The sequence below is a fragment of the Coregonus lavaretus genome (assembly GCF_964263955.1).
Source record: "Coregonus lavaretus genome assembly, chromosome: 30".
Lineage (NCBI taxonomy): Eukaryota > Metazoa > Chordata > Actinopteri > Salmoniformes > Salmonidae > Coregonus > Coregonus lavaretus.
Genome location: NC_140017.1, coordinates 15,408,913 through 15,436,123, shown reverse-complemented (window position 1 = coordinate 15,436,123; position 27,211 = coordinate 15,408,913). Strand labels below are relative to the sequence as shown.

Here is a 27,211-nt window from a genome sequence, read left to right as displayed (position 1 = left end):
CATTCAAGGGTTTTTCTTTATTTTTACTATTTTTTACATTGTAGAATAATAGTGAAGACATCAAAACTATGAAATAACACATATGGAATCATGTAGTAACCAAAAAAGTGTTAAATAAATCAAAATATGTTTTATATTTGAGATTCTTCAAATAGCCACCCTTTGCCCTGATGACAGCTTTGCACACTCTTGGCAATCTCTCAACCAGCTTCACCTGGAATTATTTTCCAACAGTCTTGAAGGAGTTCCCACATATGCTGAGCACTTGTTGGCTGCTTTTCCTTCACTCTGCGGTCCGACTCATCCCAAACCATCTCAATTTGGTTGAGGTCAGGGGATTGTGGAGGCCAGGTCATCTGATGCAGCCCTCCATCACTCTCCTTCTTGGTAAAATAGCCCTTACACAGCCTGGAGGTGTGTTGGGTCATTGTCCTGTTGAAAAACAAATGAAAGTCCCACTAAGCCCAAACAAGATGGGATGGCATATCGCTGCAGAATGCTGTGGTAGCCATGCTGGTTAAGTGTGCCTTGAATTCTAAATAAATCACAGACACCAGCAAAGCACTCGCACAACATAACACTTCCTTCTCCGTGCTTTACAGTGGCAAATACACATGCAGAGATCATCCGTTCACCCACACCGCGTCTCACAAAGACACGGCGGTTGGAACCAAAAATCTCCAATTTGGACTCCAGACCAAAGGATACATTTCCACCGGTCGAATGTCCATTGCTCGTGTTTCTTGGCCCAAGCAGGTCTCTTCTTATTATTGGTGTCCTTTAGTAGTGGTTTCTTTGCAGCAATTTGACCATGAAGGCCTGATTCACACAGTCTCCTCTGAACAGTTGATGTTGAGATGTGTCTGTGACTTGAACTCTGTGAAGCATTTATTTGGGCTGCAATTTCTGAGGCTGGTAACTCTAATGAACTTATCCTCTGCAGCAGAGGTAACTCTGGGTCTTCCATTCCTGTTGCGGTCCTCATGAGAGCCAGTTTCATCATAGCGCTTGATGTTTTTTGCGACTGCACTTTAAGAAACTTTAGAAGTTCTTGAAATGTTCCGTATTGACTGACCTTCATGTCTTAAAGTAATGATGGACTGTCGTTTCTCTTTGCTTATTTGAGCTATTCTTGCAATAATATGGCCTTGGTCTTTTACCAAAAAGGGCTATCTTCTGTATACCCCCCTACCTTGTCACAACACAACTGATTGGCTCAAACACATTAAGAAGGAAATAAATTCCACAAATTAACGTTTAAGAAGACACACCTGTTAATTGAAATTCATTCCAGGTGACTAGCTCATGAAGCTGGTTGGGAGAATGCCAAGAGTGTGCAAAGCTGTCATCAAGGCAAAGGGTGGCTATTTGAAGAATCTCAAATATAAAATATATTTTGATTTGTTTAACACTTCTTTGGTTACTATATGATTCCATATGTGTTATTTCATAGTTTTGATGTCTTCACTATTATTCTACAATGTAAAAAATAGTAAAAAATAAAGAAAAACCCTTGAATGAGTAGGTGTGTCCAAACTTTTGACCGGTAGTGTATAGATATACATATTTTCTCTCTTTAAAATGTGATATACCATGGCAAAATTACCAGGTGCTCTTCTAGTGTTGCACCCCTCCTCTATACTGTATCTCTGAATCCATCTCATGCATGTCACAAAAAGCAGTGACTGTGACTTTTTTTATAACTGTTCGTGTAGGCATAAATGACTTTATGTTGAGGTCAAAGGGCCTGTTGCATTGTAGGATAATTCATGAAATATGTGATAAAGAGGTGTGATGCTTCAGGAACAACCATTACCTCATCATCATCACCCAGGGCTGGCTGGACAGATGGCTCATAGCTGAGGGGGGTCAGCTGTTCCCATCGTACCCTCATCTGACTCCTTTAGTCCTACAATGCCTTGTTATCATAAGGCTGTGGAACACAATGTGAAGGAATGTGCATCTTCAGCAATCCACATGAGATTCACACACTGCTTTCCCATGCACTAGCGAGGCTGAAACCCAGGATTAGCAACAGAAACAAAATTCAAATGTCATCTTGGATACTCATCATCAGCAGCCCAGCCCAGCAATGCAAACCACTGCACTTTTTCCTCCATCCGTAGACTCATGGGTTCCCATATGGGCTCTCAGGGGTCCGTTGTTTGCCTGTCACAACAATTAGGTCATCACCAGGTCTCTGTTGGGTTGCTCTGTTTACAGATCTCAGAGAGGTGGTAGCCATTGCACAGCATTAGGACACCCTTTCGCTCAGTGACAGGTCCAGGGTCTTGGACCGTGGGTGGACAAACAATAGTATGGTCTGTAGCAGAATTGGACCACACGTCATTTTCTGGTCAACAGATCGGTCAATACAAACCTGTAACTGATTCCTCTCCTCCTCACTCTCTTGAAGTGTTGATGCAGTGATACCAGGATCAAGTTGCATGGTGGCCTTATAAAATGATTGATACACAAATCTTGCATGCAGTGTTTGTTTTGCTTAACAATGGGATTGTGTGTATATGTGCCACCAAGGGCTCACAAAACTCTAATTCTCATAGTAGATTAAATGATCAACTCACTTTTTTTTAGCACTGACTTTGCTGATAGTTACTTTATTGAGGAAAAATGTACTTACTATGACTGAGATACAGTGGGGAGAACAAGTATTTGATACACTGCCGATTTTGCAGGTTTTCCTACTTACAAAGCATGTAGAGGTCTGTAATTTTTATCATAGGTACACTTCAACTGTGAGAGACGGAATCTAAAACAAAAATCCAGAAAATCACATTGTATGATTTTGAAGTAATTAATTTGCATTTTATTGCATGACATAAGTATTTGATACATCAGAAAAGCAGAACTTAATATTTGGTACAGAAACCTTTGTTTGCAATTACAGAGATCATACATTTCCTGTAGGTCTTGACCAGGTTTGCACACACTGCAGCAGGGATTTTGGCCCACTCCTCCATCCAGACCTTCTCCAGATCCTTCAGGTTTCGGGGCTGTCGCTGGGCAATACAGACTTTCAGCTCCTTCCAAAGATTTTCTATTGGGTTCAGGTCTGGAGACTGGCTAGGCCACTCCAGGACCTTGAGATGCTTCTTACGGAGCCACTCCTTAGTTGCCCTGGCTGTGTGTTTCGGGTCGTTGTCATGCTGGAAGACCCAGCCACGACCCATCTTCAATGCTCTTACTGAGGGAAGGAGGTTGTTGGCCAAGATCTCGCGATACATGGCCCCATCCATCCTCCCCTCAATACGGTGCAGTCGTCCTGTCCCCTTTGCAGAAAAGCATCCCCAAAGAATGATGTTTCCACCTCCATGCTTCACGGTTGGGATGGTGTTCTTGGGGTTGTACTCATCCTTCTTCTTCCTCCAAACACGGCGAGTGGAGTTTAGACCAAAAAGCTATATTTTTGTCTCATCAGACCACATGACCTTCTCCCATTCCTCCTCTGGATCATCCAGATGGTCATTGGCAAACTTCAGATGGGCCTGGACATGCGCTGGCTTGAGCAGGGGCACCTTGCGTGCGCTGCAGGATTTTAATCCATGACGGCGTAGTGTGATACTAATGGTTTTCTTTGAGACTGTGGTCTCAGCTCTCTTCAGGTCATTGACCAGGTCCTGCCGTGTAGTTCTGGGCTGATCCCTCACCTTCCTCATGATCATTGATGCCCCACGAGGTGAGATATTGCATGGAGCCCCAGACCGAGGGTGATTGACCATCATCTTGAACTTCTTCCATTTTCTAATAATTGCGCCAACAGTTGTTGCCTTCTCACCAAGCTGCTTGCCTATTGTCCTGTAGCCCATCCCAGCCTTGTGCAGGTCTACAATTGTATCCCTGATGTCCTTACACAGCTCTCTGGTCTTGGCCATTGTGGAGAGGTTGGAGTCTATTTGATTGAGTGTGTGGACAGGTGTCTTTTATACAGGTAACGAGTTCAAACAGGTGCAGTTAATACAGGTAATGAGTGGAGAACAGGAGAGCTTCTTAAAGAAAAACTAATAGGTCTGTGAGAGCCGGAGTTCTTACTGGTTGGTAGGTGATCAAATACTTATGTCATGCAATAAAATGCAAATTAATTACTTAAAAATCATACAATGTGATTTTCTGGATTTTTGTTTTAGATTCCGTCTCTCACAGTTGAAGTGTACCTATGATAAAAATGACAGACCTCTACATGCTTTGTAAGTAGGAAAACCTACAAAATCGGCAGTGTATCAAATACTTGTTCTCCCCACTGTATGTGGTTGTCCCACCTAGCTGTTTTAAGATGAATGCACTAACTGTAAGTCGCTCTGGATAAGAGCGTCTGCTAAATGACTAAAATGTAAATGTAATTTAGGCCTACATCCTGGTGTTCAGTAAATGAGCCATGGAGGGTAATTATTTAGGGTTTTAACTCATTGGTTTCTTTGTAGGCTACACTTTCTTGACAATTCCTTGTAGGCTACACTTTCTTGACACACAACTTTCTAACCTGTTGCACCTGAATCATTATTTCTGCCATAGAAAAGACCAGAGGCGTCATTCCCATAGGGGGCACGGGGGTACGTGCCCCCTCAGATTTGTCCTGTAATACTACTAGCCACATAGCAATTTTATGAAGTTGTCTTTAGCTAGCCCAGATAGGATCCCAATGTCCCACCCTCATAACTAGCTACCAAGAAGCCATTTCAGACTATCAATCAAGTTAGAGTAGCTAGCTTGTCTAACTAGCTTAGCTGGCATGCCTGCTGGCAAGGTTAGTAGACTTTAGAAAAGCAAGCAATAACTAAATGTACTGAATAAGACTCACATTCCTTTCAATCTTTTACACAGATTTTAGCAGAGATGCAGAGAAGCATATTTTGTTTCTTAAAAAAAAAAAAAGAACCCTTTGAAGAACCTTTTGGGTTCCATGTAGAACCCTTTCTACAGAGGGTTCTACATGGAGCCCAAAATGGTTCTACCTGGAACCGAATCAAAAAGGGTTCTCCTATGGGGACAGCCGAAGAACCCTTTTGGAACCATTTTTTCTAAGAGTGTAGATTGCAGGAAAAAGCTTTTTCAGGTGTTTGAAAAATGCAATTGTCTCCAATTTATGGACTGGGCATAGCACTCCTCCGGATCAGCCCCCAGCCATCTTCATGTACTTGTGCCCCCTCAGATTTTGTTTCAGGTGTTTGAAAAATACAATAGTCTCCAATTTATGGGCATAGCACCTTTCCAGACCAGCCATCCTGACATACTTTGTGCCCCCTCATATTTTGGGGTTGCATGACACCCCTGGAAAAGACCTCATAAAGAATCTGCTGAATGCACCACATAATGATTGATTATCTCGAATTATGCGTCCCCACATCAGAGAGTGCGTGCGATAGAGAGATACCATATCTCACCACGGATTGTTTTCCTTTGATAAAACTCTTCTGCCCCGAAACAGCGTATCGGCAGCAGTGGCAGGTCATGAGCGATTGGTTGGAACTGCGCGCGGCAGCCCCGGAATCCCTTGCCTTGGAAGCCTTGAGAGGATGTCAGTAACTCAATTAAGTGCTTGTGTCACTCGGTTTTAACATCAACCGACATCAAGGTTTTCCATTTGTCTGGCCGCCTATTCAGGGGATAGTGACACATGCACCTATTTTTAAACTGTATAAGGACCAATTGTTTTAATTGTCCAAATTGTTTTAATTGTCCAAATTGTTTCAATTGTTATAGACCTACACATTCTTGTTATTTTAAAATGTTATATTCCCATTTCACCACAATTACACATTTTGTTTCCATAATTAATATTTGGCAACATGTGGCCAGAAGATGATCATGCAGATCTCATATGTTCATGTGAAGGGGGTGTTATATTGCTCTGTCCCTGACCCAGTTAAGTAGCTTAATTATAAGACCACTGACTCTAATAACCGAACCCTTATAATAACCATAATAACTGGTAGATGTAGACCACCAGACTACTAGACAACGTAGGATTCTTAATGTATTTTTTATTTCGTAGACATTGTCGCCCCCTTGTGGATTTGGCAGATGTAGGCAAACTATCTGTATTTTCACTAATGTAAATCATTATCAAACATAAACTGCTATCCGTTCATTTATTTCCAAGATATATAGGCTATTTATCCGTTAACATAGCCTACATTTCAGGTCTTTAGATAAGTTATTTTCATGATTGTGAAAGCAGATTTGAAATAGCATGATATGCGTACTGTCTCTTTAAAAACTGGTTCCAAATTTGGCAGGAAGTTGAATTTGTATTACAGGAAATGAATATGAGGACACATTGTCGTGGAGCTGGATTTGATACATTGTATTGAGCACACTGTCTGTAACCACAACTCGCTTTGATAAAGGTAATCTAGTTCGACTGTATTGTGATACTTTGTATCTTTACGCCAACCTCGTTGTAAACAATGTTGCATATTTTTTCTGCAGTTAAGTTACTTCCAACTGACTGATAGCGTAGACATGGCCCGGTGTGGTGTGCTTACCTCACAAGTGTCTAAAGAAAACTACTAAAACCAATGTTACTTACTTGTTTAATTTGTAAAGGTAGGCTAATGTGTAAGGTATTTGCTATAACATGTCATTTGCGTGTCATCTTAAACTCATTTCTAGGTTATGTGCACTCACTAAAAGCTTAAGAAGGCTTTCTCACAGAACGCAGCTGGACTCATGAAGGATTTATGAATTCACGTAGGCTACAACACCTTCGCCTGATGTAATTATTGGCTACCCATAGTCTTTAAGTAGCCAATTCCATTCTGGTACTCCGTTCATGCTGTAAATACGGCTGTTTTACATTTGCATCCCCCTTCTATGCACCGCAGTGGTTATTGTGTAAACAACCCTCCAAGCTGCATTTCTCACAGTCCTTTTTTAAACCCACATCAGCTGGAAGAGTCAGGATTCCAGCCCACCACCTGCGCATAAGGACGGGCTAGAGGCCATGGTGAGCTTCTGAAATGCAATTATATATTATGTGTTGTAATTTTGCAGATTGACTGTAGTTTAGGCTGATATATTGTTTCAGTCTTAATTTAGACATTGCCAAAATCATACATACTAGCTTCTCTGAGAATGCAAACCAAACCATAATGGGAATCAAATGTGCTGATACTAGTATCACAGTTGGTTAACTATGACATGCAATACTAAAGCAATTGTACACGAGAGGGCGTGCTAAACAACTTTTTTAGCATGGCTGTGCTGCGTTCATAGGTTCGAGGCGGAGCCGAGTACCGTAGATCAGCACAAATCACAATGCTTGTTTTGACCAACCCGTTGTAGAATCTTATTCAAAATTTATGTATACCTTCAATTTCTCAGTCTACAGTGGTGGATCTCAAGACAAAGGAGGAGAAGGATGCAGAGCTTGACAGACGGATCGAGGCTCTGCGCAAGAAGAATGAAGCTCTGGTCCGGAGGTACCAGGTGAGCTCCCACAGGATCAGATTTATAGTCCTGTTGTAGCAGCAGCATCATATGTGTGGCTCAGTTGGTAGAGCATGGCACTTGCAATGTCAGGATTGTGGGTTCGATTCCCAATGAGGCCACCCATACGAAAATGTATGCACGCACTATAAGTTTGCTTCGGATAAAAGTGTCTGCTAGATAGTATACCCTATTGTATTATATTATTATTATTTAATCTTTATATTCACTTAAAGGGGTGCCTTTTTTTTTCTCTGTAAATAGTTTAAATTAAAAGAAATGTATAGATATGAATATATCCTCAAGTGCATTGCCTGTAAATGTTTTTTGCACTGGGTTACTAGTTATTGGAGGTGTGTGTGTACATGTCTTTGATTCAAGAAGAGGTTGTGAAGGATAAACAAACCCCACTGAGTTCTCCTGAGAGTACTTGCCACCTGTCTCAGTTTCATCCTCGGAGCAATTCAGAAATCCCCATGTTTATGGATGCCATCTGTTTAGCTATAGTTTGTCTGAAACATTGTCCCTGCATTAAGAAGTAGTGGATCTGGTTGTATTGCTCACTGCCAGTTTCCTCACAAAGAAAGTCTGAGATTGTTGGTCTCTAATGGGTTAGGAACAAGCCTAGCGGTTAAGAGCGTTGGGCCAGTAACCAAAAGGTCGCTGGTTCGAATCCTCGAGCCGACTAGGTGAAAAACTCTGTGCCCTTGTGCAAGGCACTTAATCCTAATTACTCCTGTAAGTCGCTCTGGATAAGAGCGTCTGCTAAATGACTAAAATGTAAATGTAAAATTATTAGCTTATGTCAAACAGCTAAATCGCATAGCCACGTTGCAAAATAGCTTTCTGACTGTCCGGGTATTCAAATCATGGTCATCGGTCACTTTTCTGTTGAATCTCCCAGAATTCATGCTTGATTTATCAGGTTAGTGAGACACTGATGAGCCTTTGTCAGCCTATCATCAGCCAACATTTGTTTTGTTATCTTTCTACAGGAAATAGAAGAGGACAAAAAGAAGGCGGAACAGGAGGGGATTGCCGTGAAGACGCACCCACCCAGGAAGAGCCGCCCTCACGATGGCCCGCCAGAGGGAGACAGACGGAGGACAGAGAAAGAGAACTTCACTGTCACTGTAGACCTCTCCAAACCTGCAGGGGTGAGACCAGGATGAGGGCTCTGTCTCAGCACATACTGTAGTACCAGGCTATATCAGACCAAGCTAACTATGAGATATGGACTAGTTACTATCTGAACCAATAAGAACACACATTTTCCATTTGAAAACAATTTATTCCGTTTGTGCCAACTGAACAAACATGATTTAAGAAGACCCAAAAACTAGACAATGTGCACTCTCAAACACTTGGCTTGGAGATAACCCCCTGAGCTCTGAAAGATGGCCTTTACCAGAACAAGTCTCATAGACTTTGACAGGCACCCATCTATTTGCCCGCTCACATCCAAATGACCTGTCAGTCAAACCATTCATATTCCCCTGCTGTGGCAGCTGGATGAGATTAGGGATGCCTAATGGAGGACGTCGAAATGAGGTGGACCTGAGAGGGCCATATATCTTACAGCAGCTGGGTGAAATTATGCTAGCTGAGTCTGGTACACCTCACACAGAACAGGAAAGTGATGACGTACACCATGAACAGAGAGATGTTTTGGTTCCAACTTTATACCCCTGCTTCAGCTTGATGATAATACATCTCCTGTATATTCAGATGGGTAAAAGTTGTATAATTCCATTCTACATAGATAGAGGTGAATGCAAATCCCTGGCTATGGCTGCGTCCCAAATGGCACCCTATTCACTACTTTTGACCAGAGCCTATGGGGGAATAGGGTTACATTTGGGTAGCGCCCTGTATTTCCACCTGAAGGGGATGCTCTCATGCCATTGCTGCTCTTGAAGGTAGTTACAGTACGTGCCACTTCCTTTCAGACAGTGTGTTTTTTTAAACAGCCTCCTGTGGAGAGACAGGCTGGAGTGCATTTTAATCAAAGCCTGTTGAGATCTTTTCGGTTCTCAAATGGCCCCTACAGCTGTGATCCACCCCACGCTTCACACTGTAAAGGTCACTCATTCAGACAAGAAGGGACTTGTTGAGGGTGCTGTGGTATTGCCCTAAATGTACTGGTCTGATAGGGTTATTATATGGATACGTTTTAGAGTTAAAAGCTCAGACACCTAAGTCTTCTGACACCTTGTATTATATCTGTGACGTTGGTTTTCAGAGACATCTCTGTTGTGTGCATGTGTCTGGGAATTTGGAGTGACAGCATAGCACTGTACAGTGAGGGAATTAAGTATTTGATCCCCTGCTGATTTTGTACGTTTGCCCACTGACAAAGACATGATCAGTCTATATAATTTTAATGGTAGGTTTATTTGAACAGTGAGAGACAGAATAACAACAAAATCCAGAAAAACGCATGTCAAAAATGTTATAAATTGATTTGCATTTTAATGAGGGAAATAAGTATTTGACCCCTCTGCAAAACATGACTTAGTACTTGGTGGCAAAACCCTTGTTGGCAATCAGAGGTCAGACGTTTCTTGTAGTTGGCCACCAGGTTTGCACACATCTCAGGAGGGATTTTGTCCCACTCCTCTTTGCAGATCTTCTCCAAGTCATTTCCTCCACAGATGTTCTATGGGATTAAGGTCTGGAGACTGGCTAGGCCACTCCAGGACCTTAATGTGCTTCTTCTTGAGCACCTCCTTTGTTGCCTTGGCCGTGTGTTTTGGGTCATTGTCATGCTGGAATACCCATCCACGACCCATTTTCAATGCCCTGGCTGAGGGAAGGAGGTTCTCACCCAAGATTTGACGGGACATGGCCCCGTCCATCGTCCCTTTAATGCGGTGAAGTTGTCCTGTCCCCTTAGCAGAAAAACACCCCAAAGCATATTGTTTCCACCTCCATGTTTGACAGTGGGGATGGTATTCTTGGGGTCATAGGCAGCATTCCTCCTCCTCTAAACACGGCGAGTTGAGTTGATGCCAAAGAGCTCGACACTTTCACCCAGTTCTCCTCTGAATCATTCAGATGTTCATTGGCAAACTTCAGAAGGGCCTGTATATGTGCTTTCTTGAGCAGGGGGACCTTGTGGGCGCTGCAGGATTTCAGTCCTTCACGGCGTAGTGTGTTACCAATTGTTTCCTTGGTGACTATGGTCCCAGCTGCCTTGAGATCATTGACAAGATCCTCCCGTGTAGTTCTGGGCTGATTCCTCACCGTTCTCATGATCAGTGCAACTCCACGAGGTGAGATCTTGCATGGAGCCCCAGGCCGAGGGAGATTGACAGTTCTTTTGTGTTTCTTCCATTTGCGAATAATCGCACCAACTGTTGTCACCTTCTCACCAAGCTGCTTGGCGATGGTCTTGTAGCCCATTCCAGCCTTGTGTAGGTCTACAATCTTGTCCCTGACATCCTTGGAGAGCTCTTTGGTCTTGGCCATGGTGGAGAGTTTGGAATCTGATTGATTGCTTCTGTGGACAGGTGTCTTTTATACAGGTAACAAGCTGAGATTCGGAGCACTCCCTTTAAGAGTGTGCTCCTAATCTCAGCTCGTTACCTGTATAAAAGACACCTGGGAGCCAGAAATCTTTCTGATTGAGAGGGGGTCAAATACTTATTTCCCTCATTAAAATGCAAATCAATTTATAACATTTTTGACATGTGTTTTTCTGGATTTTTTTGTTGTTATTCTGTCTCTCACTGTTCAAATAAACCTACCATTAAAATTATAGACTGATCATTTCTTTGTCAGTGGGCAAACGTACAAAATCAGCAGGGGATCAAATACTTTTTTCCCCACACTGTATGTATGCCAGGGATTTTCCGGTATTTTAGTGGGTCAAAGCGGGTCTAATCAAAACGTATGTTCTCCCTGCAGGAGAAACGGGTGATCAATGACTGGAAACAAGGGCCACCCCGAGGAAGGAGGGACTCTGAGGAGGGAGACAGCCCCAGACCCCAAGGTGAAAGCCCCCCGCGGCGGTCCGGGCGGCTCAGCAGGGGTGGACAGAGAGGGGGAGGACAACGGCAGGAGAGGAGAGAGCAACGCCCTGACAGACCCCTAGCAGACCCACGCCAGGCCCATGACAGACCACCACGAGAGGAGAGACCACCACGAGAGGAGAGGGGTCCAAGAGAGGAGAGGGGTCCAAGAGAGGAGAGGGGTCCAAGAGAGGAGAGGGGTCCAGGCATGGAGGGGCCAGGAGAGGGCCCCGGCCGCAGTGAACGTGCCCCACGCGGAGGAAGGAGAGGAAGAGGAGGACGAGGAGGACGAGAAAGAGAAGAAGGAGGAGGACCACAGGGTGGTGACAGGAAGTCTAAGGTCTGTGAGCAAAACCATATCAGCTAATAACTAGTGAGGCAATGTTGCTGTAGATGTGCCAGGTTGTATAGTTTCAATAGGCTCACAGGTTTACCAGTGGTATAGTCTCCGTAATGATGGTTAGACCTTTAGGTTGTACAGTATATCTTAATGATGATGTTGGTTACTTTGCAATGACATGAGTAATGGGAAGATGAGTCGTGGTCAAAAGATTTGAGAATGCCACAAATACAGATTTTCACAAAGTCTGCTGCCTCAGTTTTGATGATGGCAATTTGCATATACTCCAGAATGTCATGAAGAGTGATCAGATGAATTGCAATTAATTGCAAAGTCCCTCTTTGCCATGAAAATGAACTTAATCCCAAAAAAACATTTCCACTGCATTTCAGCCCTGCCACAAAAGGACTAGCTGCCATCTTGTCAGAGGACAAGGCTGGAGATCACTCTGTCATGCTGATTGAGTTAGAATAACAGACTGGAAGCTTTAAAAGGAGGGTGGTGCTTGAAATCATTGTTCTTCCTCTGTTAACCATGGTTACCTGCAAGGAAACACGTGCCGTCATCATTGCTTTGCACAAAAAGGGCTTCACAGGCAAGGATATTGCTGCTAGTAAGATTGCACCTAAATCAACCATTTATCGGATCATCAAGAACTTCAAGGAGAGAGGTTCAATTGTTGTAAAGAAGGATTCAGGGCGCCCAAGAAAGTCCAGCAAGCGCCAGGACCGTCTCCTTAAGTTGATTCAGCTGTGGGATCGGGGCACCACCAGTGCAGAGCTTGCTCAGGAATGGCAGCAGGCAGGTGTGAGTGCATCTGCACGCACAGTGAGGCGAATACTTTTGGAGGATGGCCTGGTGTCAAGAAGGGCAGCAAAGAAGCCACTTCTCTCCAGGAATAACATCAGGGACAGACTGATATTCTGCAAAAGGTACAGGGATTGGACTGCTGAGGACTGGGGTAAAGTCATTTTGATGAATTCCCTTTCCGATTGTTTAGGGCATCCGGAAAACACCTTGTCCGGAGAAGACAAGGTGAGCGCTACCATCAGTCCTGTGTCATGCCAACAGTAAAGCATCCTGAGACCATTCATGTGTGGGGTTGCTTCTCAGCCAAGGGAGTGGGCTCACTCACAATTTTGCCTAAGAACACAGCCATAAATAAAGAATGGTACCAACACATCCTCCGAGAGCAACTTCTCCCAATCATCCAAGAACAGTTTGGTGACGACCCATGCCTTTTCCAGCATGATGGAGCACCTTGACATAAGGCAAAAGTGATAACTAAGTGGCTCGGGGAACAAAACATAGAAATGTTGGGTCCATGGCCAGGAAACTCCCCAGACCTTAATCCCATTGAGAACTTGTGGTCGATCCTCAAGAGGCGGGTGGACAAACAAAAACCCACAAATTCTGACAAACTCCAAGCATTGATTATGTAAGAATGGGCTGCCATCAGTCAGGATGTGGCCCAGAAGTTAATTGACAGCATGCCAGGGCGGATTGCAGAGTCTTGAAAAAGATGGGTCAACACTGCAAATATTGACTCTTTGCATAAACTTAATGTAATTGTCAATAAAAGCCTTTGACACTTATGGAATGCTTGTAATTATACTTCAGTATACCATAGTAACATCTGACAAAAATATCTCATAACACTGAAGCAGTGAACTTTGAGAAGACCAATACTTGTGTCATTCTCAACTTTTGACCACGACTGTACATACTATAGTAATTGGAGAAAAAGACTGAACAAGATTTAGAAAGAACATATGGGTGTGAAATTTAGCGAATTGGAATGGCCTACTCTATTTTCTATATTCTTTCTAAAATGTTGTGCCTCTCTGTAGGAGTGGGAGGAGAAAAGGAGGCAGAACATTGAGAAGATGAACGAGGAGATGGAGAAGATTGCAGAGTATGAAAGAGGACAAATGGTATGTACAGGAAGCCATTTTGTGAAAATCGGATTACAATCAGATTATTTGATGACAGTTTAGCATTGAAGACCTGACATAGATAGTGTAAGGATGCTGTCTTTGGAATCCCTCTGCAGCCTGCCGAGGGAGACAAGCCCATCCGTAACTTCCTGGATGACCCGCGGCGCTCCGGCCCAGTCCCGGACATGGACCGCAAAGAGGGCAGCCGCCGACACGTCCGAAACTGGGGCGGAGTAGACTTTGACAACGTGAAGACGGGATCTGAGCTGGAGAAGGAGTGGACAGTGAGTGCTCTGTTCTGTTTTGTAGACGACATGATCGGTCAAATGTTCTGTGTGGTTTGTCTTCTCCTTTTTGTTGACACATTTCCTTTATTGAAAATTAGAACAAAGTTTGATCTATCTGTTTTATGTCTTTCCTTTCTCTCCTCTGCATCATGCTATTAATTCCCTTCTCTCTTACATCCTGCTATCAATCCTGCTACTTTACATTCCTTTTTCCACCCCCCCCTCTCTCTCTCTCCAACAGAGTCGGAGACCAGGAGGCCCTAAGGGCTCCATGGATATGACCATGTCTATGACGGGCCGGGAGCGTGCCGAGTACCTCCGCTGGAAGAAGGAGCGTGAGGAGATTGACGAGGAGCGTCTGGCCAGGCACAGGAACGCCACGGGCCAGTGGAGACGGGAATGGGACGCCCAGAAGACTGACGGCTTGTGAGTGACTGACTGGAGGAGGACCGCTAACACCACTGACACACTGGGATCACATCTCGCTCACAAATACCCTTGGAGACAGCCAGGGTTTTATTAACAAAAACACCACAACAGCAGGCATTCAGTGCACCAAACCAGGCAGTGCACACTGAAGCCCAAGATGACAACACCGCTCCAAAATATCAAATGATTACCGGCTGCCACACTTTATGTTTTAGATGTTGTGTTCCATTTACTGTACATCCTGAGATGCAGCCCAGAAAGGGAGAACCACAGGAACAAGATGCGTGGATTAGAACATATCTAAATGATAGTGGATAAAAATGTATCACATTCAGCATTCAACACATGCTCTTTCTTTAGCCATAAGAGCATGAAGGCCATGTGAGTTTAGGAGGCCCATACAGGTACATGTTGGGGAGGCTGGTCAGAGGCTTGGCGTTGGGCAGGGTTTGTGTTTGAGTTTGAGTTTATTTTTATTTTTACAGGGACAGTGCACATTAATCAACTTTTCGGTAAAAGTGGCAGTTTTAGCCAGCCGGCTAATTTTCAACCGCAGTTCCTGGGCAGGTTATTAAAAACAATTACAATAATACAGACAAACAGTGAGCAGTGAGCACATGCGGAGCAACATAGGACAAGCAACATGTGACAGACAGTAATAGCACAAAAAGCAACAAAACAAAATACATAACAGCAACAGTGTTTCCACACCTCACAAGCTACAAACAGATAACATAGAAAGCGGTAATACACAGCTAGGGATTATGTTCACAAGTCTGATTGTCCTTTAGCCATGTCTTTGTTTCTTGTGACGGTGCGATAGGTGTGGGGGTGGTGGCAGGGAGGGATTGACAGGTCCAGTGGTAATGCGATGTGAAGGTGAGGAGGTCTGACCCTGCGGTGCTTTCACAGGTTTAAGGAGGACCCAGCTGTGGCTGCAGAGGGCATGCTGCCAGACCAGGGAGGCAGCAGGAGAGGCAAGTCACACCCAAACTCCCACCCCCCCCCCCAGACTCTGATGACAAGGCGTTGTTTGTTACCAGTGTTACACAATCACTGACGGACAAGGACGGCAGACTTTACTCAACCCTTTCTCCCTCTCTATCCCAAACAAACACATTCACCCATTCACAGATACAGTGGGGAAATAAAGTATTTAGTCAGCCACCAATTGTGCAAGTTCTCCCACTTAAAAAGATGAGAGGCCTGTAATTTTCATCATAGGTACACATCAACTATGACAGACAAATTGAGAAAAAAAATTCCAGAAAATCACATTGTAGGATTTTTTATGAATTTATTTGCAAATTATGGTGGAAAATAAGTATTTGGTCACCTACAAACAAGCAAGATTTCTGGCTCTCACAGACCTGTAACTTCTTCTTTAAGAGGCTCCTCTGTCCTCCACTCGTTACCTGTATTAATGGCACCTGTTTGAACTTATCAGTATAAAAGACACCTGTCCACAACCTCAAACAGTTACACTCCAAACTCCACTATGGCCAAGACCAAAGAGCTGTCAAAAGACACCAGAAACAAAATTGTAGACCTGCACCAGGCTGGGAAGACTGAATCTGCAATAGGTAAGCAGCTTGGTTTGAAGAAATCAACTGTGGGAGCAATTATTAGGAAATGGAAGACATACAAGACCCCTGATAATCTCCCTCGATCTGGGGCTCCACGCAAGATCTCACCCCGTGGGGTCAAAATGATCACAAGAACGGTGAGCAAAAATCCCAGAACCACACGGAGGGACCTAGTGAATGAACTGCAGAGAGCTGGGACCAAAGTAACAAAGCCTACCATCAGTAACACACTACGCCGCCAGGGACTAAAATCCTGCAGTGCCAGACGTGTCCCCCTGCTTAAGCCAGTACATGTCCAGGCCCATCTGAAGTTTGCTAGAGTGCATTTGGATGATCCAGAAGAGGATTGGGAGAATGTCAGATGAAACCAAAATAGAACTTTTTGGTAAAAACTCAACTCGTCGTGTTTGGAGGACAAAGAATGCTGAGTTGCATCCAAAGAACACCATACCTACTGTGAAGCATGGGGGTGGAAACATCATGCTTTGGGGCTGTTTTTCTGCAAAGGGACCAGGACGACTGATCCGTGTAAAGGAAAGAATGAATGGGGCCATGTATCGTGAGATTTTGAGTGAAAACCTCCTTCCATCAGCAAGGGCATTGAAGATGAAACGTGGCTGGGTCTTTCAGCATGACAATGATCCCAAACACACCGCCCGGGCAACGAAGGAGTGGCTTCGTAAGAAGCATTTCAAGGTCCTGGAGTGGCCTAGCCAGTCTCCAGATCTCAACCCCATAGAAAATCTTTGGAGGGAGTTGAAAGTCCGTGTTGCCCAGCGACAGCCCCAAAACATCACTGCTCTAGAGGAGATCTGCATGGAGGAATGGGCCAAAATACCAGCAACAGTGTGTGAAAACCTTGTGAAGACTTACAGAAAACGTTTGACCTGTGTCATTGCCAACAAAGGGTATATAACAAAGTATTGAGAAACTTTTGTTATTGACCAAATACTTATTTTCCACCATAATTTGCAAATAAATTCATAAAAAATCCTACAATGTGATTTTCTGGATTTTTTTTTTCTCATTTTGTCTGTCATAGTTGACGTGTACCTATGAGGAAAATTACAGGCCTCTCTCATCTTTAAGTGGGAGAACTTGCACAATTGGTGGCTGACTAAATACTTTTTTCCCCCACTGTAAGTGCATACACACAAACAACACTTCAAACCTTTCCATTAGACGCAGCACACTCTCATTGATGCTTTGTCAGAGCAACACTCTAATTTTTCCAAGCCCCGTTAACATATTGTATTATCTGTGTATACGGTAGATAGTGTTGTTGTGGTGACCCTGTGTGTAGTGACGTGAGTGACGTCACTCTGTGTGTCCTCCCCACAGCCAGGGGGCGTGGTTCCCGCACACAGCCTCACGGCGGGGCCTCAGGTTAGCCAATGGCATGGGACTGAGTTGGTGTGCGTTACGTGTGGCTCACCCCCCCCCCCCCCCCAGCATTCTGCTGTGTGTTAAGTTGTGTCCCAAATGGCATCCCATTCCCAATAACACACTACTTTTGACCTGGACCCCAAGTACTGCACTAAATAGGTAATAGGGGTGCCATTTGGAACTGAACCCTATTCTAGACGTCAGGTCTGACTTCCACAGACAATCTTGGAATGCTGTCACTGGGGTTGCTCAAGCACAACCTAGACTGGAACTACTAGTATGTTTGTTGTCAGAATATATGCCTTGCCCCTCAGATGCTCAACCGAGGATGAAATTAGCTTCCCTCATTGAATGCACTTGCTTTGGCTGTGTGTCTGTGTGTGTTCGTCTAAGCTGCTATGTGTTGCAGTCTTTCTCCATCCCTTCCTCAAAACCCAGCGGCACTTTACAAGCTATCCAACAAAGTGATGAATAGACAAATGTGTGTCCCATAATGGCACCCTATTCCCTAAATAGTGCACTACTTTTGACTAAAGCCCTATGGGTCCTGGTCAAAGTAGTTCACTATAAAGGGAATATGATGCCATTTCAGAGCGGCACTGCTGTGTCAGTACTGGGGCTGTCATTCATTTATTTTCAAGGTCTTGAAACCTGTTCTTCCACGCCAACCCCTCTAATCTGAACTCTCTTCCTCCCTCGTCCTTCACTTCCACAGACGAGGTGAAGGGGCCTCCCAAGGCGCCCACGTTCGGAGACTTCCTGGGGCAGGGTAGAGGACCCAGGGAGGGGGGCAGTGGAGAGCGGGGGAGGGGACGAGGACAGAGACACAACTACAGGTACAGCCCCTCTTCTAACGCTTTGACTAGATCTGTTGTTTTCGTTCCTCACCATTCCAATGACTGGATCTCTTTGACAGCATGCACGATAACCGCTGGGAGGAGGAGGAGAAGGAGGAGGAGGAGGAGGAGAAACACAAGAAGGAGGAGAAGACTCAGAAGGAGGATCGGAAGACCAAAGCTCCCTCATCACAAAAGGTATGTCGTCTCCTACCACCATAAACTGGGATCTGTGTTTTAACACATGTATGCCAGTGTTGTTTTTTTAACATGATCTCTTTCCATGATCCACATTAAGAGGTGACTTGTCTGCTTCTTTTCCTCTTAGATGGAGGAGAAGAGTGGTGACGCAGAGGAAGATGAGGATGAGTGGGAGGATGCCAGCGATGGAGAGGACGAAGATACGGACGGGGAGGACGACTCTGAGGGAGACGACTCGGAGGAGAAAGACGGACAGTCCCCGAAGAAGGCACCTCGCCCAGAAACCACAGCAGGGAAGTCCGCTGCCACCTCACCCCCTCCCTCCACTCCCCCCTCCGCAGCCAGTCCCAAAGAGCAGCGCACCCCGAGGCCCAAAGTCTACATCCCCTCCCCACAGGAGGCTCAGGACTCCCCCGATGGCCCCAAGCCTCTCAGCCCTTTCTCTCCCCTGGACGGCCACCAGGCGGTCACAGACTGGGGGGAGGAGATGGAGATGCAGTCCCCCCGGAGCAGTATGGGGGAGAGCCCCCTGAAACCCACAAGCGCTGAGGGGAGCCCTGCACAGGTTAAGGTCAACTCCAGCCCCAGCCCAACCCCCAGTCCCAGCAAGCCAGCAGAGCCAGAGAAGGAGAGGGACACACGGACAGGTACAGATATTTATTTACTGGTTTGACCGTTGTATTATATTGCAAGATCATACCGTACATTTGACATGCTGTTGAATGTGCTACCATTTAAATTCAGGATAAACCAGCAAAGTTGATCAGAATGATATGTGTCTGTTGATGCTCAGCATTCTGTCAGTTGTCTGTTCTGGGTTTTCTTCATCCGCACTAAACCCCCCCCCCCCCCCCCCCCATCATTCTCTCTATAACTCTCAGTTGTGGTCACTAATGCTCCACCAGAGGAGACTCTGATCCAGGAAAAAACTCCTGTATCATCGTCACCATTAGAGCCTGTCTCTACCCCCACTGACCCCCCAGAGAAAGAGGAGACCACCACCACTCCACCAGCCCAGGAGACACCTGCTACCCCCACAGAGGGTAACTATCCCACTGCAAAGCAGCCGTTTTTTATCTTAATATCAAATCATTCTGGGTAACAAGTAAGTACCTTACTGTAATTGTTTTCAAATAAAATGGTAAAACATCAACTAAAATAGCAATTTCTCAAACAAGAATATAGCTAGGACCGTCTTGGAGTGGTCTGAGTGGGGAGGGGAAAACTGAAAACTAGCTGTTATTGGCAGAAAGGTTTAGAACTTTCTTTCTTATTTACCGCCTGGTGATGTCATCAGGAAGGCCAAAACTCCTTCCCACCAAAACAGGCTGAAATTTCAGGTGGTCATTTCAAACAGCTCTTACACTAAAAGGACATTATCATCATTTTCACAATTTCACAGTATAATTCCAACCTCATAGTGTGGAAATGTATATAAAACACAGGAATATCACGTTTTCAACTGCACTGTGCCTTTTAATGCTAAAATGGAGACTAGAAGATTCCATAGGGCTGAATTACACACAGAATCAAAATGCAGGCAAAGCAGCATTGTTGCTTATGGTCATCTGACGTTTTATTTTTATGACCACCTGAAGGCTGTGGTAAAAATCAAATGATGTGTCTGACTCATTCTTCCTTCCCTGAACCATCTGATCCAGATGAGGAGGACCCTGCCGCCACTCCTGCCCCTGTCCTGGAGTCTGACCAGAGCCTGTCTGAGCCGGCCACTGTCCCAGAGACTGCCCCAGACACCTTGGAGCAGCCATCTTCAGGTGCGGTTCACATCACTGACTTTGAGACGGTGGCTTTCTGTAAGAAGTCTCTGACTCCCGCCGAGCACTAACCACAAACCAACGTACCTCCCTCCTTCCCTCTATCTTTCCCTCTTTTATTGATTTTTCTTTGTTTGCCACTCACCCCTCTTCTCTGTGTCCTCTCCATCTGTCTGTCGGAAGTTGGCTGGCTGGCATGACCCCACGAACAACTTCTACTGGGCACGGGCAAGGCTTGTCTGTCACTCACTGCATTCTTTGGCCAATGGGAGCCCTCTTTTTTTTTTTCTCCAAATCCTCTGTGAAACTCCTCCGCCTTGCCGTTTCCTCCTGGGGAACTGAATGTACTAACCTCCGCCCCCTTCACGATGGCTACCACACCTCACTGTGTGAAACCCTGCCGTTTTACCCTTTGAACACTTTCCTTTGGGTTTGCCTTCTCGTTTCCTTGTTTTGTGGGTTAATGCATTTACTACTGCCCACCCTGTCCCAAATCTCGAATGAGCAAAATCACATATATTTTCTGTTTTTCATGGGTTTGTTAATCGCATGGCTGACATATGGATGAAGAGTGGCTTGAGAAGGATGAGAATCAAATTTGCTCTTCCATTCATTTCTCCTCATCATGCTGTCTGCCTCTTAAATTGATGTCTGTTTGGCTAAGACTTCACTACGCCTGAAATGTAATAACGCTAACCAGAACCAGACACCCATTGGATGATAACAGAACATGTTTAAACAGTGCATTACTCAATTGAAACCACCAAAAAAACATGTTAGATTTTTTATTTTTTTTGCCCTGTTTATGTATTTTGTCTCAATGTCATCAAAATGCATAATTTAGCCTTTCCCATAGTCTCCACTTTGACATCCCTAGAAAGGTTGAATAGCACCTCTCTGTAAAGCCCTTCAATGACAAACACAAACGATGCCTGTGTTTCTCACTTAAAGTTAGAATACTTAGTTGCCACATCCATTGTTGGACGTATAAGTTAATGATGTATACCCATTTGATTCTTGAAGAATATAACTTAGAAATGCCTCATGAGGCGGCGCACAATTGGCCCAGCGTCGTCTGGGTTAGGGGAGGGTTTGGCGGGCCGGGATGTCATTGTCCCATCGCGCTCTAGCGACTCCTGTGGCGGGCGCATGCACGCTGACACGGTCGCCAGTTGTATGGTGTTTCCTCCGACACTTTGGTGCAGCTGGCTTCCGAGTTAAGCGAGCAGTGTGTCAAGAAGCAGTGCGGCTTGGCAGGGTCGTGTTTTGGAGGACGCGTGGCTCTCGACCTTCGCCTCTCCCGAGTCTGTACGGGAGTTGCAGCGATGGGACAAGACTGTAACTAACAATTGGATCTCACGAAATTGGGGAGAAAAAAGGGGTAAAAAGTACTAAACACCCCCCCCCCCCACCTTTTGAGCTTAGTTCAACTGTATGAGAGAACCCAAAATATAAGTTTGTAAACAATGTAAACAAACACAATAGCCTCAAAAGATGGTTAAAACTATCATCTTGATATCATGGATGGTCAGTCTGCATCCCATAGATCTGTCTATGAATTTGAGAGTGGTTAGATTTCTCCAGGCCCATCCCTTAGCGTTATACCAAAACAGAAGCGGGGTGGACACTTCGTTATTTTTTCAATTAAGAAATCTAGCATTAATGGTTTCAGAAACCATTTATTGCTTTCTCATGAGCTTAGTTTAAAAAATAATGTGGCCCATTAGCGCAGTAAATGCACTCTAAATCATGTTTTAATGATGTGTAGGATAATGTGCATTCATTGCACTCCCTTTGTCTCTGAGGGCAGAGTGCTAAGAATTAGCAATGACATGCCTTTTTAGAAGTGGATCATTTATTTCTGACTCAAGCTTTTTATACTCTTTAATACATCAGTAGAGTTTGTAACAGCCCAGATGGTATATTTAGTGATACACAGAACAAATGAATTGAGCATTTCTCTGTTGAGCTACAATGCACTGCACTTTGACAAGGCAGCTTAAATGCCCCAAAAAATTGCCATTATGAAGGTGGGATTGTATGACTAGATTTTTGTAGATGTTTAGTCGTGAGTACTAGAATGTAGAATCCTTCCCCCAACCCTTATGAGTGTTCTGTTGTAAACCGATAGCTTCAACACAGATTTATGTTTTTTCCTTTAGTTTTGGCTTTTGTAGGTTATTTTGCACCCTTCTGACCCCATGACTTCACATATGATGTGATTGACAGCAGTACCTTGGTATCACAACATGATACCATTATGACTGTTTTTCTTATTGAAGCCCTTGCAGAGAAAACTCCCAGTCTGTAAAAGGCTCTTCTGAGGAGATAAATGTTTCCTTGTTGTCTGGTCCTTGTCATCATTATTAGGCTTCTCCTTACAACCCTTTAAGTGTGTTTCTCTGGTGGTAATCACCACAGCTAATGGCTGGTGTGCATGCTAAACGGCACCCTATTCCCTTCATAATGTGGTCCTCTGTAGCTTAGCTGGTAGAGCACGGCGCTTGTAACACCAAGGTAGTGGGTTCGATCCCCGGGACCACCCACACACAAAAAAATGTATGCACGCATGACTGTAAGTCGCTTTGGATAAAAGCGTCTGCTAAATGGCTTATTATTATTATAATGTACTACTTTTATAGGGCTCTGGTCAGAAGTAGTGCACTATAAAGGGAATAGGGTGTAATTTGGGACTAAACTTGGGTGTCTATGCTTTGGCTGAATGAAGACAGTCACTGCACCAAATCCCGTTAGTCTAGTGAGGGTGGAGATCGGTGAAGTACTGGAAGAAGAGGCCCAATTAACGTTGAAAGGCTTTTATGAGGAGATTAGCCACAGTCTGACCGACAAATGATGGTGTGGATGTAATGGAAACCCTTTTGAACTCTGAGCCTGATTGATTAAAACCGCCTCTCTTCGAGTTCTTTGATGTTTTTGAGGCTAGGGAGACTAATATTGGTCCATGAGAGGACTGTTACCCAATCCCGCATTGAATAGGCAATCAAATGAGCATTGCAGAAAAGGCCTGTTTGGCTGATGGAAACATACTGTCAATGGTGAGTAGCTTGGGTTACATTAATCTATGCATATTCCATATATCGTAGTACTATAATATCATGTATGAGCTTTATATACCTATTTGGACGACCATTGGTAGTTATTTTTCTGCTGAGAGCTAATACCAGACCGAGACCATGCCATACCATGCTGTCCCATGCATGTGGTGCTGTGTTAGCAGTGTTGGAGACAGACAGCAGATTAAGCCAGCTTGCAGCACAGTGACCCCCCCCCCCCCCCCCCCACTCCCTCTGTTCTCTATCAACAGGCTGAGAGCTGCTCTGGGAAACTGACTTTTCAGTGCTAGTGGTTCACAGATGATGGGATGAGGAGGGGAGAAAATAATGACAAGAAGGAAGGAAACCGGGCCTCGCGCACCATGACTGGAGCAGCCATCACAGACAACCTGGAGGCCTCCAAACCTCTCCCTCTCCTCAACAATCAGACCACGTATGTTCTGTACTGTTTGACTTGCATAGAATAGTGATACTGCCGTTCATCTGAGCCACTACGGTAAATGGCTTGGGTTTTATGGCAGCCAATTAGGATGTTACTGTGATGTCAAGTCAACAAATCCCCAACTTGTTTTTACGTTTTGTGTTATTGATTTGTGTATGATTAACAAATGAAACTATTACATTTCGCGAAAACTCACAAATATGAAATTCTCTCACCTCACTTGTTCAACCTTAGCATTTAAAAAAACAAAAACTCCACCTCTCTTCTTTTGGAAGGTCAAAGAGACTCTTATGCCCTTTCAACATGGCTAAAAATTACATATTTGGCACGCTAACAGTTGAAAGAGCATTCTCCTCCCTGAATGTAGGCAGCTTATTGACGACAGCTTATCCACACTTGTTTTAATTGCCCTTACTTTAAAGATTCCCAAGACCCAAACACCCAAAACTGTCCTCCCCTGTTAGCCTGTAAAAACTGAATTAATGATTGTGAATGTTATTGGACACTGTTTGTGTCCCAAATGTCACTATCTCTATACAGTGCACTACTTTTGAGTCCTAAGGGCAATGGTCAATATTAGTGCACAATAGAGGCAATAGGGTGCCATTCGTGACACAAACCCTCTCTTTGTGTAGTTTGTATGGATATGGTTTGGCCCCCTTTATCCTTAACTCAATACTTTTTAGTTGTATTTTGTCATGAAACTAATTATGTGAACAAATTTAAGCCATGGCATTGAAAAATGTACATTCTGTTTCCTGATAATCATGTAACAAAGTTGGTTTACATTTGTGACCCCAAGAGGAGTATAGTTAAAATGTTATTAGTTTCTTTTTAAGTGAGGTACATTGTACTTAACCAAGCACATAGGCATCATGTGACCCTGACAATGTTTGTTAATAACCATGACCATCCAAAGCTTTCCTTTTGCTTCTCATTTGCGATAGATCGCTAGTGGCCTTTCTAGTTTTAATCAAGGAGCATCCGAACATGTACCTCAACAGACCACGATTTTGTTTAGATTTTTAAGTCTTGTTGGCTTTTTTTAGCGTACTCTTGGTCATGAACTCAAAATCTGGCTCACCTATAATGAACAGGAGCACAGATATTAAACTATGCTTAAATTGTATTTCTCAAAAAGGAATGAAGAGGTGAAATGAATGGATCATGTCAATAACTCTAGGAAATGCAATATGTAGTTTATAATTTAATATTTTTAATTGCAACTAAAAATTCCAATGTTTTGTGTGGAAAAAAGGCATCAATTTTTGTTCTTTGTGATTTGCATTCTATATCCTCATTCTTTTCCGTTTCTGATGACTTAGTGATTGTATTATAAGCATCGAATTTTCCTAAACTTCTATAATATCTTCGTTTGAATATAAAACTGCATTATTTGGGTTTATTTTTGGAATGGAGTGTAACTGGCCTATCTAAACTAGCATGATCCTAAATTCTAGACTTTTCCTGTTTATCCGTTGATTACCATTCATTCGTTTTTATCCCAAGATATTGACCCTTTAATCAATCAATCAGGAGATTACATTTGATAGCTTTTTCTTTAAGTATAAAATTATGATTTGGCAGGAAACTCATTGGTTCATGCGCAACTGTCAAATGTACAACATGAAATGTATTCTGTTTATTTTGCTTCTTAGTTTTCATATCAAATAAATGTATGGTGGTCCGGTCTCAATAATGTTTCTCGTGATTTACAATAAGTGCAACCTCAAACAGTTGACTGATGTATTGTGCGTGTAGGGATTATAATTATGTTTTTGCCTGTCGCACAAAGTGAATGCAGTGCCCTGGCTTTTTAGTTTATGGTTTTGCCCATGGTTTCGACCGTGAATGCTCCAGGGAGAATATTGTTTGTGATGCCTTTAAAGCTATTTCCCCAACACGACACCAGAAATATGAAAATAAAATGAATACCCCCCGCCCTGCAGGTTTGTATGTTCATCCCTTGGTAAATAAATCTAACTTCATTTTAGATCTACAACCCTCGCGGACAACATTTTGATAGACGTCTGTGCGATAATCATAGGCAAATGCACCTATCATATTTCTGGGACGTAGGCGAACTGCTAACTGTGAAACTATAATCCAATCAATGTGCTTTTGTAGCGTTTGACCCGCCCCATTTGATTCCTTTAAATTGCAAGCTGTTATGCATAGCTGGTGCGCTCCAGACGCCCTGTCCAGTTCTTAGAGAGGGTTAATTAAAGCATCGTCCCACGAGGAGCAGTGACAGCGGTTTCCACAATACCCACCTGACTTGAAGGGGAAAGAGATAATTTGGAGGCTTTGGACACTGACAAATGAACAGACTACATTCATTGCCAGAACAAGGATATAACAATTGCAGGATGAAAGCCAACACACAAGTTACCACCGTGAAGCAGAACGGGGACAAGAACAGGAGGCCGAGCTATCCAGGCGACCAGCGGGTGAAACATGCCAACATAACCACAAAGATTTGGGTGAAAGTGGCGATGACGCTTGCTTATTTCCTATGCGTGTCAATAGCTGCCTTTATTCTGACAATCTACTATGTTTTCTTTTGGAGTCCAGATCCTGTCAATAGCCCGGCATCGGACAATGTCACCATCCCGGCAGTAGCCAACAACACAACGTGCCAGCCAAGGTTATGACTGCTTTAGATCGGTAGGCCATTCTCCGCGGTGATATCCCGCGCAATGGTTGATACTTTTTAGATGCGCTTTAGGACACCTGGAGAGAACACCGGCACACGCAGCAATGGTCCGCGACAGAGGGAACAGCAAGACATTATTTGAAGAAGGATATTGGGATTTTTGTGCAGTCTGCTGAACTATTCAGGTTAGCCTACCGAGGAATCAAAGTATAGAGTTTGACAGCCTAAAAACGTGATTGCCTGTAGCTTTTCGCTTGCGGAGGGGGGTATATTTAATCAATTAACCCATCCACTCAGATTCTCTCTGTTACAAAATAAATGTAGACAGTTTAGCACGTAACTCCAGAGCATAGACAAATACTAAACCTTCAGTGAAACTGTTGTCAACCCCAATGAACTATCTGTTATCTATTATGTTGCACTGTACCACCCTTGTACTATTTAAATAAGGGGTATATCAAAATTGTGACCGTTTTTACTTTTTCATTATAGACAACATTTAGTTTCTAAGTACATAATAAACATTCACAATGTATGCTTCAATTTCATTATTCTCTGTGTGTAATAAGATATTCTCAAAAGGAAATTTGAATCAAGCAGATGCATCCTTTGCTACTGTTCCATGGAGAACAGGCACAGGAATTGGGCACACTAAATCTGCCTCTGTATTTTAACGAGGCAAGTGTCTCCTACGATCCTACATGCTTCACAATAGTGATGAAAGATTGCAGTTTGTCCTCTAAGGCCCCCAGGTATTTATGTAAACTCATCTTAATCCACTTATTTTTTGTCAATTTTCGTCA

At 43.8% G+C, this 27,211-nt stretch overlaps 1 protein-coding gene across 1 annotated transcript; it reads left to right on the top strand.

The window, feature by feature from the left end:
- Positions 1-6,273: 6,273 nt before the first annotated feature.
- On the top strand, positions 6,274-25,446 carry ccdc9 (coiled-coil domain containing 9). Its single transcript, XM_084148311.1, has 15 exons — positions 6,274-6,365; positions 6,907-6,964; positions 7,342-7,446; positions 8,442-8,603; positions 11,356-11,799; positions 13,650-13,733; positions 13,853-14,020; positions 14,265-14,449; positions 15,365-15,429; positions 18,140-18,260; positions 18,341-18,458; positions 18,589-19,108; positions 19,343-19,504; positions 20,123-20,236; positions 23,562-25,446. The coding sequence occupies exons 2-15, from the start codon at positions 6,962-6,964 to the stop codon at positions 23,564-23,566; spliced, it is 2,256 nt and encodes a 751-aa protein (XP_084004437.1). The 5' UTR covers positions 6,274-6,365; positions 6,907-6,961; the 3' UTR covers positions 23,567-25,446.
- Positions 25,447-27,211: the final 1,765 nt, after the last annotated feature.